Source organism: Coregonus clupeaformis, chromosome 6, assembly GCF_020615455.1.
Source record: "Coregonus clupeaformis isolate EN_2021a chromosome 6, ASM2061545v1, whole genome shotgun sequence".
In the NCBI taxonomy this organism is placed as follows: domain Eukaryota; kingdom Metazoa; phylum Chordata; class Actinopteri; order Salmoniformes; family Salmonidae; genus Coregonus; species Coregonus clupeaformis.
In genome coordinates this window covers 6,124,594-6,137,199 of record NC_059197.1, presented here as the reverse complement: position 1 = coordinate 6,137,199, position 12,606 = coordinate 6,124,594, and the positions used below count along the sequence as shown (strand labels likewise).

General features: G+C 43.4%; 1 protein-coding gene across 1 annotated transcript in view; it reads right to left on the bottom strand.

Annotated features, from left to right (window-relative positions):
- The window catches only part of LOC121567562 (multiple epidermal growth factor-like domains protein 6), a 97,940-nt gene that overhangs the window by 31,751 nt on the left and 53,583 nt on the right, over nt 1-12,606 (bottom strand). The window contains exons 12-23 of the mRNA XM_045217795.1: nt 11,343-11,465; nt 10,554-10,748; nt 10,294-10,425; nt 6,697-6,825; nt 6,189-6,317; nt 5,727-5,861; nt 5,412-5,546; nt 4,580-4,705; nt 4,079-4,210; nt 3,813-3,941; nt 3,080-3,211; nt 1,328-1,456 (exon numbers count right to left, since the gene is read on the bottom strand). Coding sequence (XP_045073730.1) covers nt 1,328-1,456; nt 3,080-3,211; nt 3,813-3,941; nt 4,079-4,210; nt 4,580-4,705; nt 5,412-5,546; nt 5,727-5,861; nt 6,189-6,317; nt 6,697-6,825; nt 10,294-10,425; nt 10,554-10,748; nt 11,343-11,465 — 1,626 coding nt within the window. The remainder of the gene's footprint in view (nt 1-1,327; nt 1,457-3,079; nt 3,212-3,812; nt 3,942-4,078; nt 4,211-4,579; nt 4,706-5,411; nt 5,547-5,726; nt 5,862-6,188; nt 6,318-6,696; nt 6,826-10,293; nt 10,426-10,553; nt 10,749-11,342; nt 11,466-12,606) is intronic.

Here is a 12,606-nt window from a genome sequence, read left to right as displayed (position 1 = left end):
AACAAGCTCCCCCACGACGCCAGGACAGCAGAGTCACTGACCACCTTCCGGAGACACTTGAAACCCTACCTCTTTAAGGAATACCTGAATACCCTCCCTACTGTTATTTTATTTTACTGCTGCTCTTTAGTTATTTGCTGAAATTTTTTTTACTTAACACTTTTAAAAAAAAAAAAAAAAAAAAATGCATTGTTGGTTAAGGGCTTGTAAGTAAGAATTTCACTGTAATGTCTACACCTGTTGTATTCGGCGCATGTGGCAAATAACATTTGATTTGATTTGAAAGTACAGATACCCAAAAAAACTACTTAAGTAGTACTTTAAAGTATTTTTACTTAAGTACTTTACAACACTGAGTATGATGATCTCAAAAAACCCAGTCAAACCTTAATCATTAAAGAGTACCTATAACAGCTAGAATAGCCTAAGCTAGACCGATCTATGAGGGACCAATACAATAGTCCCACAACAGAAGTTTATAACTTACACATATTTAATCAAAGCGCCTAGGACAACTTGACACCAGATTAATTGTCAATCTCTCCTCCATGTAGAGATCTGTTATATAGCTGTATATTGTTACACTAGTCACAGAACTGGGTGGTGGTTTGTGAATTCTGAGTGGTTTCTCTACTAGACCTTTTCTTACTAGACCAATTGGAGAGACCATAAGAGAGGGGTTCCGCTTTATTTAACAGACACGCTTATCCAGAGTGACTTACAGGAGCAATTAGGGTTAAGTGCCTTGCTCAAGGGTACATTGACAGATTTTTCCACCTAGTCGGCTAAGGGGATTTTAACTAGCAACCTTTCGATTACTGGCCCAACACTCTTAATCGTTATGCTACCTGCCGCCCTATAAATGAAGGGTTTCATTACAAAATGCGATATTTAACTGTTCAGTAATGTTGGTGAATCGACTTTAATTAAAAATGCATCTTGAGATAGAGCTATTATATTTTTCATCTTACCATGACATGGGCTAGTGAAAAGACAGACATGATTTTGTTAGAAAAATATTGCAAGGTAATTTTATTTTAGAGATAAAATGTGGTTACTGACGACCTTTCGGTTACTGGCCCAACACTCTTAACCCTTAGGTTACCTAAGTATTTGGTGACAATGGTTAGTTTCTGGTACTTACCTCAAATAATTCAAGTGTACAAACCTACACTTGTCTCAATGAATCTCAAAGAAACTAAAATGTAATGAATATGCTATTATTAGGTAAATACCAGGATGTAAAATAAAAGGTTGCCCATAGAGAATGGGGCCCCGTATTAGTAATTGGTGCTTAAATGTAGTACACTTTTTTCACAAGTCTTACTTTTCTCACAGAAGGTTCCGGCCCATCCAGAGGAGCAGGTGCAGGCTCCACTCACATGGTCACATAGAGCCCCGTGCTGACACAGACAATCCAGGGCACAGCTCAAACCATAGCTGCCCTCCACACACTCTGGGGGAACAGGGGAGAGACACATGGACAACATCAGACAGAGATACTACTAGCCAAAATATATACACATTTGCTGCTGTAAGGACATGTGTTTTGCCACAGCAAAAATATTGTCACAGCAAAATAATCCTGCAGCAACAGGATTTTAACATTTAGTCCATAATTTTGATTGATTGATGGTTAGGCTATTAGCTGGCCAAAAGTAGGCCAGTGGAGGCTCCTCAGAGGAGGAAGGGGAGGATTTCTAAAAAAGTTATCCTTTTTAGATAAAACTATACTAAATATAATCACGTCACCAAATATTTGATTAAAACACACTATTTTGCAAAGAAGGTCTACAGTTGCCTCAACAGCACTCTGTAGGGTAGCACCATGGTGTAGCCGGAGGACAGCTAGTTTCCGTCCTCCTCTGGGTACATTGACTTCAATAAAAAACCCAGGAGGCTCATGGTTCTCACCCCCTTCCATAGACTTACACAGTAATTATGACAACTTTTGGAGGACGTCCTCCAACTTATCAGAGCTGCATGAACTGACATGTTGTCCACCCAATCAAAGGATCAAAACATTTATCTAGTACTGAAAGCATAAGCTAAAGCTAGCTAGCACTGCAGTGCATAAAATGTGGTGAGTAGTTGACTCAAAGAGAGAGAAAGTTGAACAGTTTAACAAAGTAATTTCTTCCAAAATGAAGGAGAAGCAAGAGAGAGAGAGAGAGAGAGAGAGAGATTGTCTTTTTTTTTTTTTAACTTTCAGTTTCATTTACTTAGCTAGCAAATGCAGCTAGCTAGTTTAGCCTACTGAAACACCCTGCTCAAACAGAGGGATGCTATGTTAGCTAGATGGCTATGACTTTCCAACACAACACTGGAACTCTTCCAAGTCAAGGTAAGCTTTTGGTTGCTTACTGACTGTACACTGTAACGTTAGTGCATGATTGTAGCGAGTTTACTAACGTGTTAGTTATATTAGCTATGCTGACTATGACGTTACTTTAGCTAATATGGTGACAATGATGTAGGCTGTGTGTAGCAGTTTGGCTTGGAAAGCTTTTTTCGCCTGGTCACATACAGCTGATGTGTTGTGCATTGAAGTCACTGTCTGTCCATGCGTCACTGTCTGTCACCTCAAATTTGTCTCTCGACCTGTGTGCACCTACGTTGTAAACTGTCATTCATAGGCTAGGTTGTAGCAACCTCATGATGGGTATAGGGAAATTTTGAGTATCATGTAGTAGCCTAAACCTATCGCTCATACATTGAACTGGGTGAATGAAATATGAATGACAGTCATCCAATATGCTGTAATAGAAATAAGGCCATGCTCATGAAAAAAATATTGCCCTCCCTCATCTTAAACAGCATTGACTGCCACTGAAGTAGGCTACAAGAAAAGTGCAACACTATATTTTATAACCGTGTGTTAGCGTGGGTTTTCAGTGAATTTATGTAAATCACAAAGCTCATCTGCATTTCCTGTGGTGCAGGAAATTTATAAGCAACAAAAGAGTGATCAAATTAAGATCCTCCATCTGTAGGACACTTGCTTGAACCAGATCTGATCCCAAAGATGTGTTACAGTGTATTACCTAAAGATGGCAGTGTTTCCAAAGAAATGTCTTACTCTGTTCACAGTTGTCTCCAGTGAAGCCAGCCTCACACACACAGTGTCCAGTCACAGCATCACAACTCAGGGCTCGGTCTGCACACTGGCACCTGCTGGAGCACCCAGAGCCCCAGGACCCCACTTCACAGGCTGTGGAGACACGCACACGCACACACACACACACACAAAATGTAGTTTTCTTGACCAACCTGTGTGTGTGTGTGTGTGTGTGTGTGTGTGTGTGTGTGTGGACGTGTTTAACTATTCTTGTGGGGACCAGAAGTCCCCACAAGAATAGTAAACAAACAAACATTTGACCAACTGGGGACATTTTGTTAGTCTCCACGAGGTCAAATGCTATTTCTAGGGGGTTTAGGGTTAAGGTTAAAATTAGTGTTAGGGTTAGAATTACATTAAGGGTTAGGAGATAGGGTTAGTTTTAGGGTTAGGGTTAGGAGCTAGGGTTAGGTTCAGGGTTAGGGTTAGGTTTTTGGGTTAAGGTTAGGGTTAGGGTTAAGGGCAGGGTTAGGGTAAGAGTACAGGTTAGGGTTAGGGTTAGGTTTAGGGTTAAGGGTTAGGGAAAATAGGATTTTGAATGGGACTGAATTGTGTGTCCCCACAAGGTTAGCTGTACAAGACCGTGTGTGTGTGTGCGTGTGCGTGTGTGTGTGTGTGTGTGTGTGTGTGTGTGTGTGTGTGTGTGTGTGTGTGTGCACACCTGCCTGTGTGTATGTGTGATAGTGGTGCTTACACGTAGTGCAGTCGTGTCCTGTCCGGCCCGGGGGACATGTGCAGTGTCCGGTGACAGGGTCACAGCTGGCATCAGGGTGACAGACACAGGTACTCACACAGCCTGGCCCATAGGACCCTGTTGGACACACTGTGGAGCAGAGGAATTGTCAGAGTGAAATATAACGCAGTATATCATAAGGTCTTTCTCTCTCGCTGTCTCTCTCTTTCCTTTCCCCCTCACTTTAGTAAGACTGAAGGCTATTGTCGTTTATTTGTTTCACTCACCAGTCTGGCAGAGTTGTTCTGTGTACCCAGGGCTGCAGTCACAGACTCCTGTCTGCTTGTTGCAGGAAGCTCCATTCTCACACGCTCTACATGGGAACTGGCACTTCAACCCCCATAATCCCTCTGGGCAGTCTACGGGGGGAGGAAAAACTCAGGGCTATAGCTATTGACCAGTTATACACCAGTTTTAAAGGTCAGGTAATTTGGTCAGGATAAGCCCTAATTGAGATGTATGACCATCAACACCACATGGTTTAACTGACTTCAGGTCATTGGTTTAAGAGCAGATGAAGAGCAGGTCTGCTTGGTGGACCGATGTCTTCCAATACTACTGTACTGTTTGAATTTAGATCCTCACCCCAGATTTGAAAAACAGTGAGGGACAATATGGAAGAAACGGCATGAGATTAGGTGAAAGATAAATACAGTATAATAATTAGTAATAATACATTTAACAGTAATACAGGTATTAAATACTGAGTTATGAAGCATTATAACTACCTTGATGACATGCCTTTCCTGTCTTCCCAACAGGGCAGATACACTGTCCTGTCATTGGGTCACAGGGTGCTCCTCCACACACACACGTCTGGAGGCAGTTCTCCCCAAACTGACCAGCCCTGCAGGCTACATACATATACACAGAGGATAGAATGATGGAGGGAGAAAGAGAGAGACAGAGAGAAAGAGACAGAGAGAGAGAAAGAGACAGAGACAGAGACAGAGACAGAGACAGAGACAGAGACAGAGACAGAGACAGAGAGAGAGAGAGAGAGAGAGAGAGAGAGAGAGAGAGAGAGAGAGAGAGAGAAAGGGTTACACAAACCTTTTTTCATTTCCTTTATATCTCCCTCACTGGGATCGTGTGCAGTGGCAAGGCGATCTCAAAGTGGACTGATGTTCCATGTCCCCCTCTCACAACCTCACATCAATTAAAAGCTAAACAAAACCCTAAAGAGATGGATGATTTGTTTGCTTTAATAAAGGGACCCTCATGGATGTCTGGACAATGCATTAGGTCTAAAATAACCCCTCCATTTTACCTTGGCCAGCCTGTAGGGAGACAGAGTTATGATTTAAACAGAATTCCTGAACGTTCTTTAATATCTCTAGACCATAGGAGAGACTGAAGCCACTGAAACTTTCCACTGGTCTGCAGAGCAAGCTGCCAGAAGAGGAACACTACTGAAGCCTTTTGAGCAAACTAATACACACACATGTACGCACACGCATGTAAGGTCAGGAGTTGTTCCTGAATGGACCAGGAAACACTCCTGTCCCTAACTACATGCATTGTGGTTGGGGAGTCTCCTCCACAAGGGGGCTGGCTCACCTAGCTGACACAGGTTCCCATGGAGCCCTGCAGGACACCTCCGGGTGCACTCTCCACTCCTAGGGTCACAGGTCGCCCCACCTGGACAGTCGCACTGCTGCCCACAGCCACTACCATAGAACCCTGGATCACACTCTGGAGAGAAATACACGCACGCACACACGTACACACATACAGACACACACATGTACACACATACATACACACAGGAGAGGAGCTTCACTATCATCCAGACAACCATGAAACAATGTCATTTTTCTTTTTTCAATAACCTCAATATCCGTGTACAGTATTGTCTGAGCCAGAACAGCTTACCTTGCTGACACTGAGAGCCGTGGTAGCCAGGTTTGCACAGACAGGTCCCGTTCTTGGGATGGCAGCCCAGGGAATGTTCCAGAACACAGTCACACTCCTCAGAGCAGCCGACACCGTGGGTCCACCTGGGACAAGCTGGAGAAGGGAAGGTAGTGTCACTACAACTCTAGGATTAGGGACCAAGCTACAGAAAGGGAATTGACATCATTTTCTTCATCTGTCACTATTGCAGTGTTCCTAAAATCTGGTCCAAGAGACACACACAGGCAGTGCAGGCTTTTGTTCCAGCCCAGTACTAAGACACCTGATTCAACTGAACAGGTAGTTGATGTTTAGTTTATTAGTTGAATCAAGCTAGGACAAAAGCTTCAAGACGAGGGCTGAAGAACACTGCTGTACTACATTAAGATGGCAGTCATGGTGGCTGCTGGGTACTGTAGTGTAGATGATATGGGTACTCACGCAGGTGGCAGAAGCGCCCGTACAGCCCCGGGGCACACAGGCAGGCTCCATAGAGACGGTGGCAGCGCCCGTTGTTGGGGCAGTTACACTTCCGCCTACAGTGTTTCCCAAAGGATCCTTGTGGGCAACCTGTCAACATGTCAACAAGACACAGAAGAGTGTTAGACCAGATGTTGCCTTCCAGCATGTATACAGTCACCTGGTCCCCAATCTGATCAGGCACCAGGCTATGTCTACAGGGCAGAGCCAGTTCCTAACCTTATGGGTGGTGAAATGAACAGGGTCAGATAAATAGGATTAGCCACTTAAGGCAAGGAGACTGGTCTGCGTCTGGACATGGATGTGATGGAGCTATGAGATAAAACCATGCAGTGGGGAGGAGGGGAGAGGAGTGGTGGGCTACTGAAGTGCCAGTAATAAGGGAAAAAATTGCTGTGTTTGGACCCCTGTAGGAGAGCAGTCGGCTGAGTGCTGGGGAGAGTGTGTGTGTGTGTGTATCAGTCCCTACCGTCCTCACAGAGCTGGCCCTGCACCCCTGGTGGGCAAACACACCTCCCGGTCACTGGTTCACAGGAGCCCCCGTTCTGGCACAGACACACGCTGTTACAGGACTGTCCATAGGTCCCCACAGGACAAGCTGGGGGGGAGAGCGAGAGAGAGAGAGCGAGAGAGAGAGACATTCTAACGCTTTGCTTTTATATTATCTTCTCCACATGTGGGTCTTTCTTAGCTTTTTGCGTTTCCCACATGAATCCCACACGGCTTGTATAGCAATTACCACACACAACCCAGCTGGAACTTTTAAATGGGTTCAGTCAAAGCCAGTCAACATTCCATGTCACACTTGTTGTGCACAACTATTTTATGAATCTCTGAGGGAAAATGTGTCAGTTAGCAATTAGTCATGTGGCAAGGTAGACTAGTGCAAAATCAGTACATACAGTGGGGGAAAAAAGTATTTATTCAGCCACCAATTGTGCAAGTTCTCCCACTTAAAAAGATGAGAGAGGCCTGTAATTTTCATCATAGGTACACGTCAACTATGACAGACAAATTGAGAAACAAAAATCCAGAAAATCACATTGTAGGATTTTTAATGAATTTATTTGCAAATTATGGTGGAAAAAAAGTATTTGGTCACCTACAAACAAGCAATATTTCTGGCTCTCACAGACCTGTAACTTCTTCTTTAAGAGGCTCCTCTGTCCTCCACTCGTTACCTGTATTAATGGCACCTGTTTGAACTTGTTATCAGTATAAAAGACACCTGTCCACAACCTCAAACAGTCACACTCCAAACTCCACTATGGCCAAGACCAAAGAGCTGTCAAAGGACACCAGAAACAAAATTGTAGACCTGCACCAGGCTGGGAAGACTGAATCTGCAATAGGTAAGCAGCTTGGTTTGAAGAAATCAACTGTGGGAGCAATTATTAGGAAATGGAAGACATACAAGACCACTGATAATCTCCCTTGATCTGGGGCTCCACGCAAGATCTCACCCCGTGGGGTCAAAATGATCACAAGAACGGTGAGCAAAAATCCCAGAACCACACGGGGGGACCTAGTGAATGACCTGCAGAGAGCTGGGACCAAAGTAACAAAGCCTACCATCAGTAACACACTACGCCGCCAGGGACTCAAATCCTGCAGTGCAAGATGTTTCCCCCTGCTTAAGCCAGTACATGTCCAGGCCCGTCTGAAGTTTGATAGAGTGCATTTGGATGATCCAGAAGAGGATTGGGAGAATGTCATATGGTCAGATGAAACCAAAATATAACTTTTTGGTAAAAACTCAACTCGTCGTGTTTGGAGGACAAAGAATGCTGAGTTGCATCCAAAGAACACCATACCTACTGTGAAGCATGGGGGTGGAAACATCATGCTTTGGGGCTGTTTTTCTGCAAAGGGACCAGGACGACTGATCCGTGTTAAGGAAAGAATGAATGGGGCCATGTATTGTGAGATTTTGAGTGAAAACCTCCTTCCATCAGCAAGGGCATTGAAGATGAAACGTGGCTGGGTCTTTCAGCATGACAATGATCCCAAACACACCGCCCGGGCAACGAAGGAGTGGCTTCGTAAGAAGCATTTCAAGGTCCTGGAGTGGCCTAGCCAGTCTCCAGATCTCAACCCCATAGAAAATCTTTGGAGGGGAGTTGAAAGTCTGTGTTGCCCAGCGACAGCCCCAAAACATCACTGCTCTAGAGGAGATCTGCATGGAGGAATGGGCCAAAACACCAGCAACAGTGTGTGAAAACCTTGTGAAGACTTACAGAAAACGTTTGACCTGTGTCATTGCCAACAAAGGGTATATAACAAAGTATTGAGAAACTTTTGTTATTGACCAAATACTTATTTTCCACCATAATTTGCAAATAAATTCATAAAAAATCCTACAATGTGATTTTCTGGAAATTTTTTCCTCATTTTGTCTGTTATAGTTGACGTGTACCTATGATGAAAATTACAGACCTCTCTCATCTTTTTAAGTGGGAGAACTTGCACAATTGGTGGCTGACTAAATACTTTTTTTCCCCACTGTAACACATTCTGAGAAAACTGAATATTTTTGGTATAAAGATCTTTCCTTTCCTTCTATCCCTCTCTCGTTACACTGTATCCAGGCATATACATTTACATTTACGTCATTTAGCAGACGCTCTTATCCAGAGCGACTTACATTATTTATTTTTTCATACCCCCTGTGGGAAACGAACCCACAACCCTGGCGTTGCAAACACCATGCTCTATCAACTGAGCTACATCCCTGCCGGCCATTCCCTCCCCTACCCTGGACGACGCTGGCCCAATTGCGCGCCGCCCCATGGGTCTCCCGGTCACGACCGGCTACGACAGAGCCTGGATTCGAACCAGGATCTCTAGTGGAACAGCTAGCACTGCGATGCAGTGCCTTAGACCACTGCGCCACTCAGTGGTATACAGTGGTATACAGCACTGTCTTCCCATATCTAACAAATGTTGTCATACAAAATGCAATAGCATGTCTACATACACTGAGAGTACATTATGAACACCTCCTCTTTCCATGACATAGGGAAGGGGATACGTAGTCAGTTGCACAACTGAATTCATTCAACCCTTATTGATGAAGGGGAGGAGACAGGTTAAAGAAAGATTTTTAAGCCTTGAGACAATTGAGACATGGATTGTGTATGTGTGCCATTCAGAGGGTGAATGGGCAAGACACAATATTGAAGTGCCTTTGAATGGGGTATGGTAGTAGGTGTCAGGCGTACCGGTTTGAGTAAAGAACTGCAATGCTGCTGGGTTTTTCACGCTCAACAGTTTCCTGTGTGTATCAAGAGTGGTCCATCACCCAAAGGACATCCAGTCAACTTGACATAACTGTGGGAAGCGTTGGAGTCAACATGAGCCAGCATCCCTGTGGAACGCTTTTGACACCTTGTAGAGTCCATGACACGACGAATTGAGGCTGTTCTGAAGGCAAAAAGGGGGGAGGGGGTGCAACTCAATAGTAGGAAGGTGTTCTTAATATTTTGTACACTCAGTGTATAATAACATTAAGGATGGAAACATTGTAGTTGTCTTCTTCCCAAGCTAACGATTAAAACTTAATGAGATGACAAAAATTGCCATTCTCTGCTACGTTTTCAATCTTCCCCACAGGTCAGGTAAAATGGCCTCAACATAACCTAACTCTTCTTGGTGTGAATTTGAACACTAGTCCAAAGGAGGATGTTTAAATATATAAAAATGACTGATTGTAATGGATTTATCCCCACGTGGCTCCACAATTCCACAATTATATCCCTGGTTCAGGTCCAGCCCAAAGACACTCATTAATCATGCTTGGTTGTGAAACAATGGCTTCTGGCCTCTTTCTAGCCCAGTGTTTGACAGTGGACATCCCTGGCCTGGGGGCTGCATTCTGTCTGTGGGGGACTTGGCCACTCTCCAGGCCAGATCTGGGTTCAAATACCTAACCCCGATGACTAACCAATCAAATATCTGCCTGCTCAATAATAGACACTGAATAACACTGTAACTATATCAGGTGATGATTTCCAAGGGTTACAGTGATAATAAGAGATGCTGGGGAGAGAAGAGGAGAGTGACTTACTCTCATTGCAGATGACGCCAGTCCATCCATGTGTACATTCACAGCGGTCTCTGTCCACACCACACACTGCTCCGTTCTCACAGTCAGCACAGCTCACACTGCAGTCATCCCCAAAGGAGTCATCTAGACACACTGATACACACACGCACATAGTCCTGTAAAATCTTTGCCACATATGGTAGGGCCAATGTCTGAGACAGAGTATATGTGGGAAAACATTGAGCATCAACCAGACATGTATGTAAGCAATGATTGGCTACCTATGTGGCTGACCAGGGTGAGTTCCCCTCTCTGTGCCTCTTCCTCCTCATCATCACCATAGGGTGAGTGCAGGCCTGCAGTGTACTGCAGGAGCTGAGGGGGCTGTCGGAACAGCAGATCTGGCAAACTGTGCACTTCCAGATCCTCCTCTGCGTCATCCTCCTCATCGTCATCCAGGTCACTGTCGTACAGCGCTGCAGACAGGTGGAGAGGAGACACACATTCACATTCATCACACTTACATTACATCTAACTATACTATACTGTATTATAAACTGGGTGGTTTGAGCCCTGAATTCTGATTGGCTGAAAGCCATGGTATATCAGACTGTATAAAATGAAAAAATATTTAGTTTTACTGCTCTAATTACGTTGGTAACCAGTTTATAATAGCAATAAGGCTCCTCGGGGGTTTGTGATATATTAACAATATACCATGGCTAAGGGCTGTGTCCAGGCACTCCGCATTGCATCGTGTGTAAGAACATCCCTTAGCCGTGGTATATTGGCCATATACCACATCTAATTATTGCTTAATTATACTATACTATAATTTACATTACATTCATCTGAATGCTCAAAGTGATTGTTCATTACTATAGTCTGCTGTTGGAAAACATCACAAATGTCTCTCAGAGTTACTTTTATACATTTAAAAACAACGTATACAAATTCACTGTGTAATTACAGTATAGTATAGCATAGTATAGTTTAGCATAGTATAGCATAGTAAAGTATAGTATAGCATAGCATAGTACAGTATAATATTAGGATCAAATATCACTCACGAATGCAGGCTCTCTGGTCGTAGTCCAGACGGAAGCCCAGTCTGCAGAAACACTCGTAGGTCCCCAGGGTGTTCACACAGTAGTGTTCACAGGCAGAACTCTCTGCCAGGCACTCATCAATATCTGACAAGACCACAGAACAATGGGAAGTACTTTGAAAATGTAGAAGGTAGTATACAAGTGTATTATATTTGCATTATCAAAACTAGTACAATGAGTTATTAGACACTGTCAATGCATAATCATCTTCTCTGTGATCGATCATTAATCTTGACCGCAATTGTCAAATGGGTGGCTAAACATGCCCTAAACGTGCCCCTTCATGTATATATCATCATTCAAGAGTTTCTACATCACTGTGTTGTATTTCATACTAACTATACTTAACATTCAGTCATCTCTGTCTTATAAAATAATGTAAACTCAATCCAGAGTCACTTTGGTCTAAGATAATGAGTGGATACTGATCAAGGTATTGTCCTCTTAGGCCAGACAAAATTGATTCACTGTTTAATAATAAATAATAAATAATAATATGCCATTTAGCAGACGCTTTTATCCAAAGCGACTTACAGTCATGCGTGCATACATTTTTGTGTATGGGTGGTCCCGGGGATCGAACCCACTATCTTGGCGTTACAAGCGCCGTGCTCTACCAGCTGAGCTACAGCGGACCACATGTTTAACGGCTTTCCCCCCGAGAAAAGTGAGGCGAGCGAGCGAAAAAAAATCATAAATAAATAAAAAATATTAAGTGGATAAGGAATAACAGTACTTTACCACATTGTCATAGGCACTTCTGCAGGCTCTAGGCCTAATTTGAGCTTCAAGAGTTATATTATTCCATGCAAAAACCTACACAATTTTTCTTAAAAAGAATGCAGATGTTATTATGTTGTTATAACCATGAGAAATGAACCACAATGGGAAGTATAACTTGTGACAGTTTCTTTATTCCTGATTTAAAAAAAATCTCTGATAAAAATCAAGAACAGCTTCACAAGACACCAATAACTAAAGTTGGCCGTGTGCATTAGATCACCTACTTGGTGTCAACAAGCAATGGCGATTCAACATGTAGAATCGTCTGGAAATGAAAATGACGGCCAATGTTCTCTGGTCAGAGGCAATAGCACAATCACCTGCTGATTTTTACTGTTCAACAGCACGGTCTGTTTTGTCCTTTATTTGTTGTTTATTCTGGTCTCCATGGTGTTCATTTCTTTTTAAGATTTATTGGAGCTCTCGTAATGAACTGCTTTCC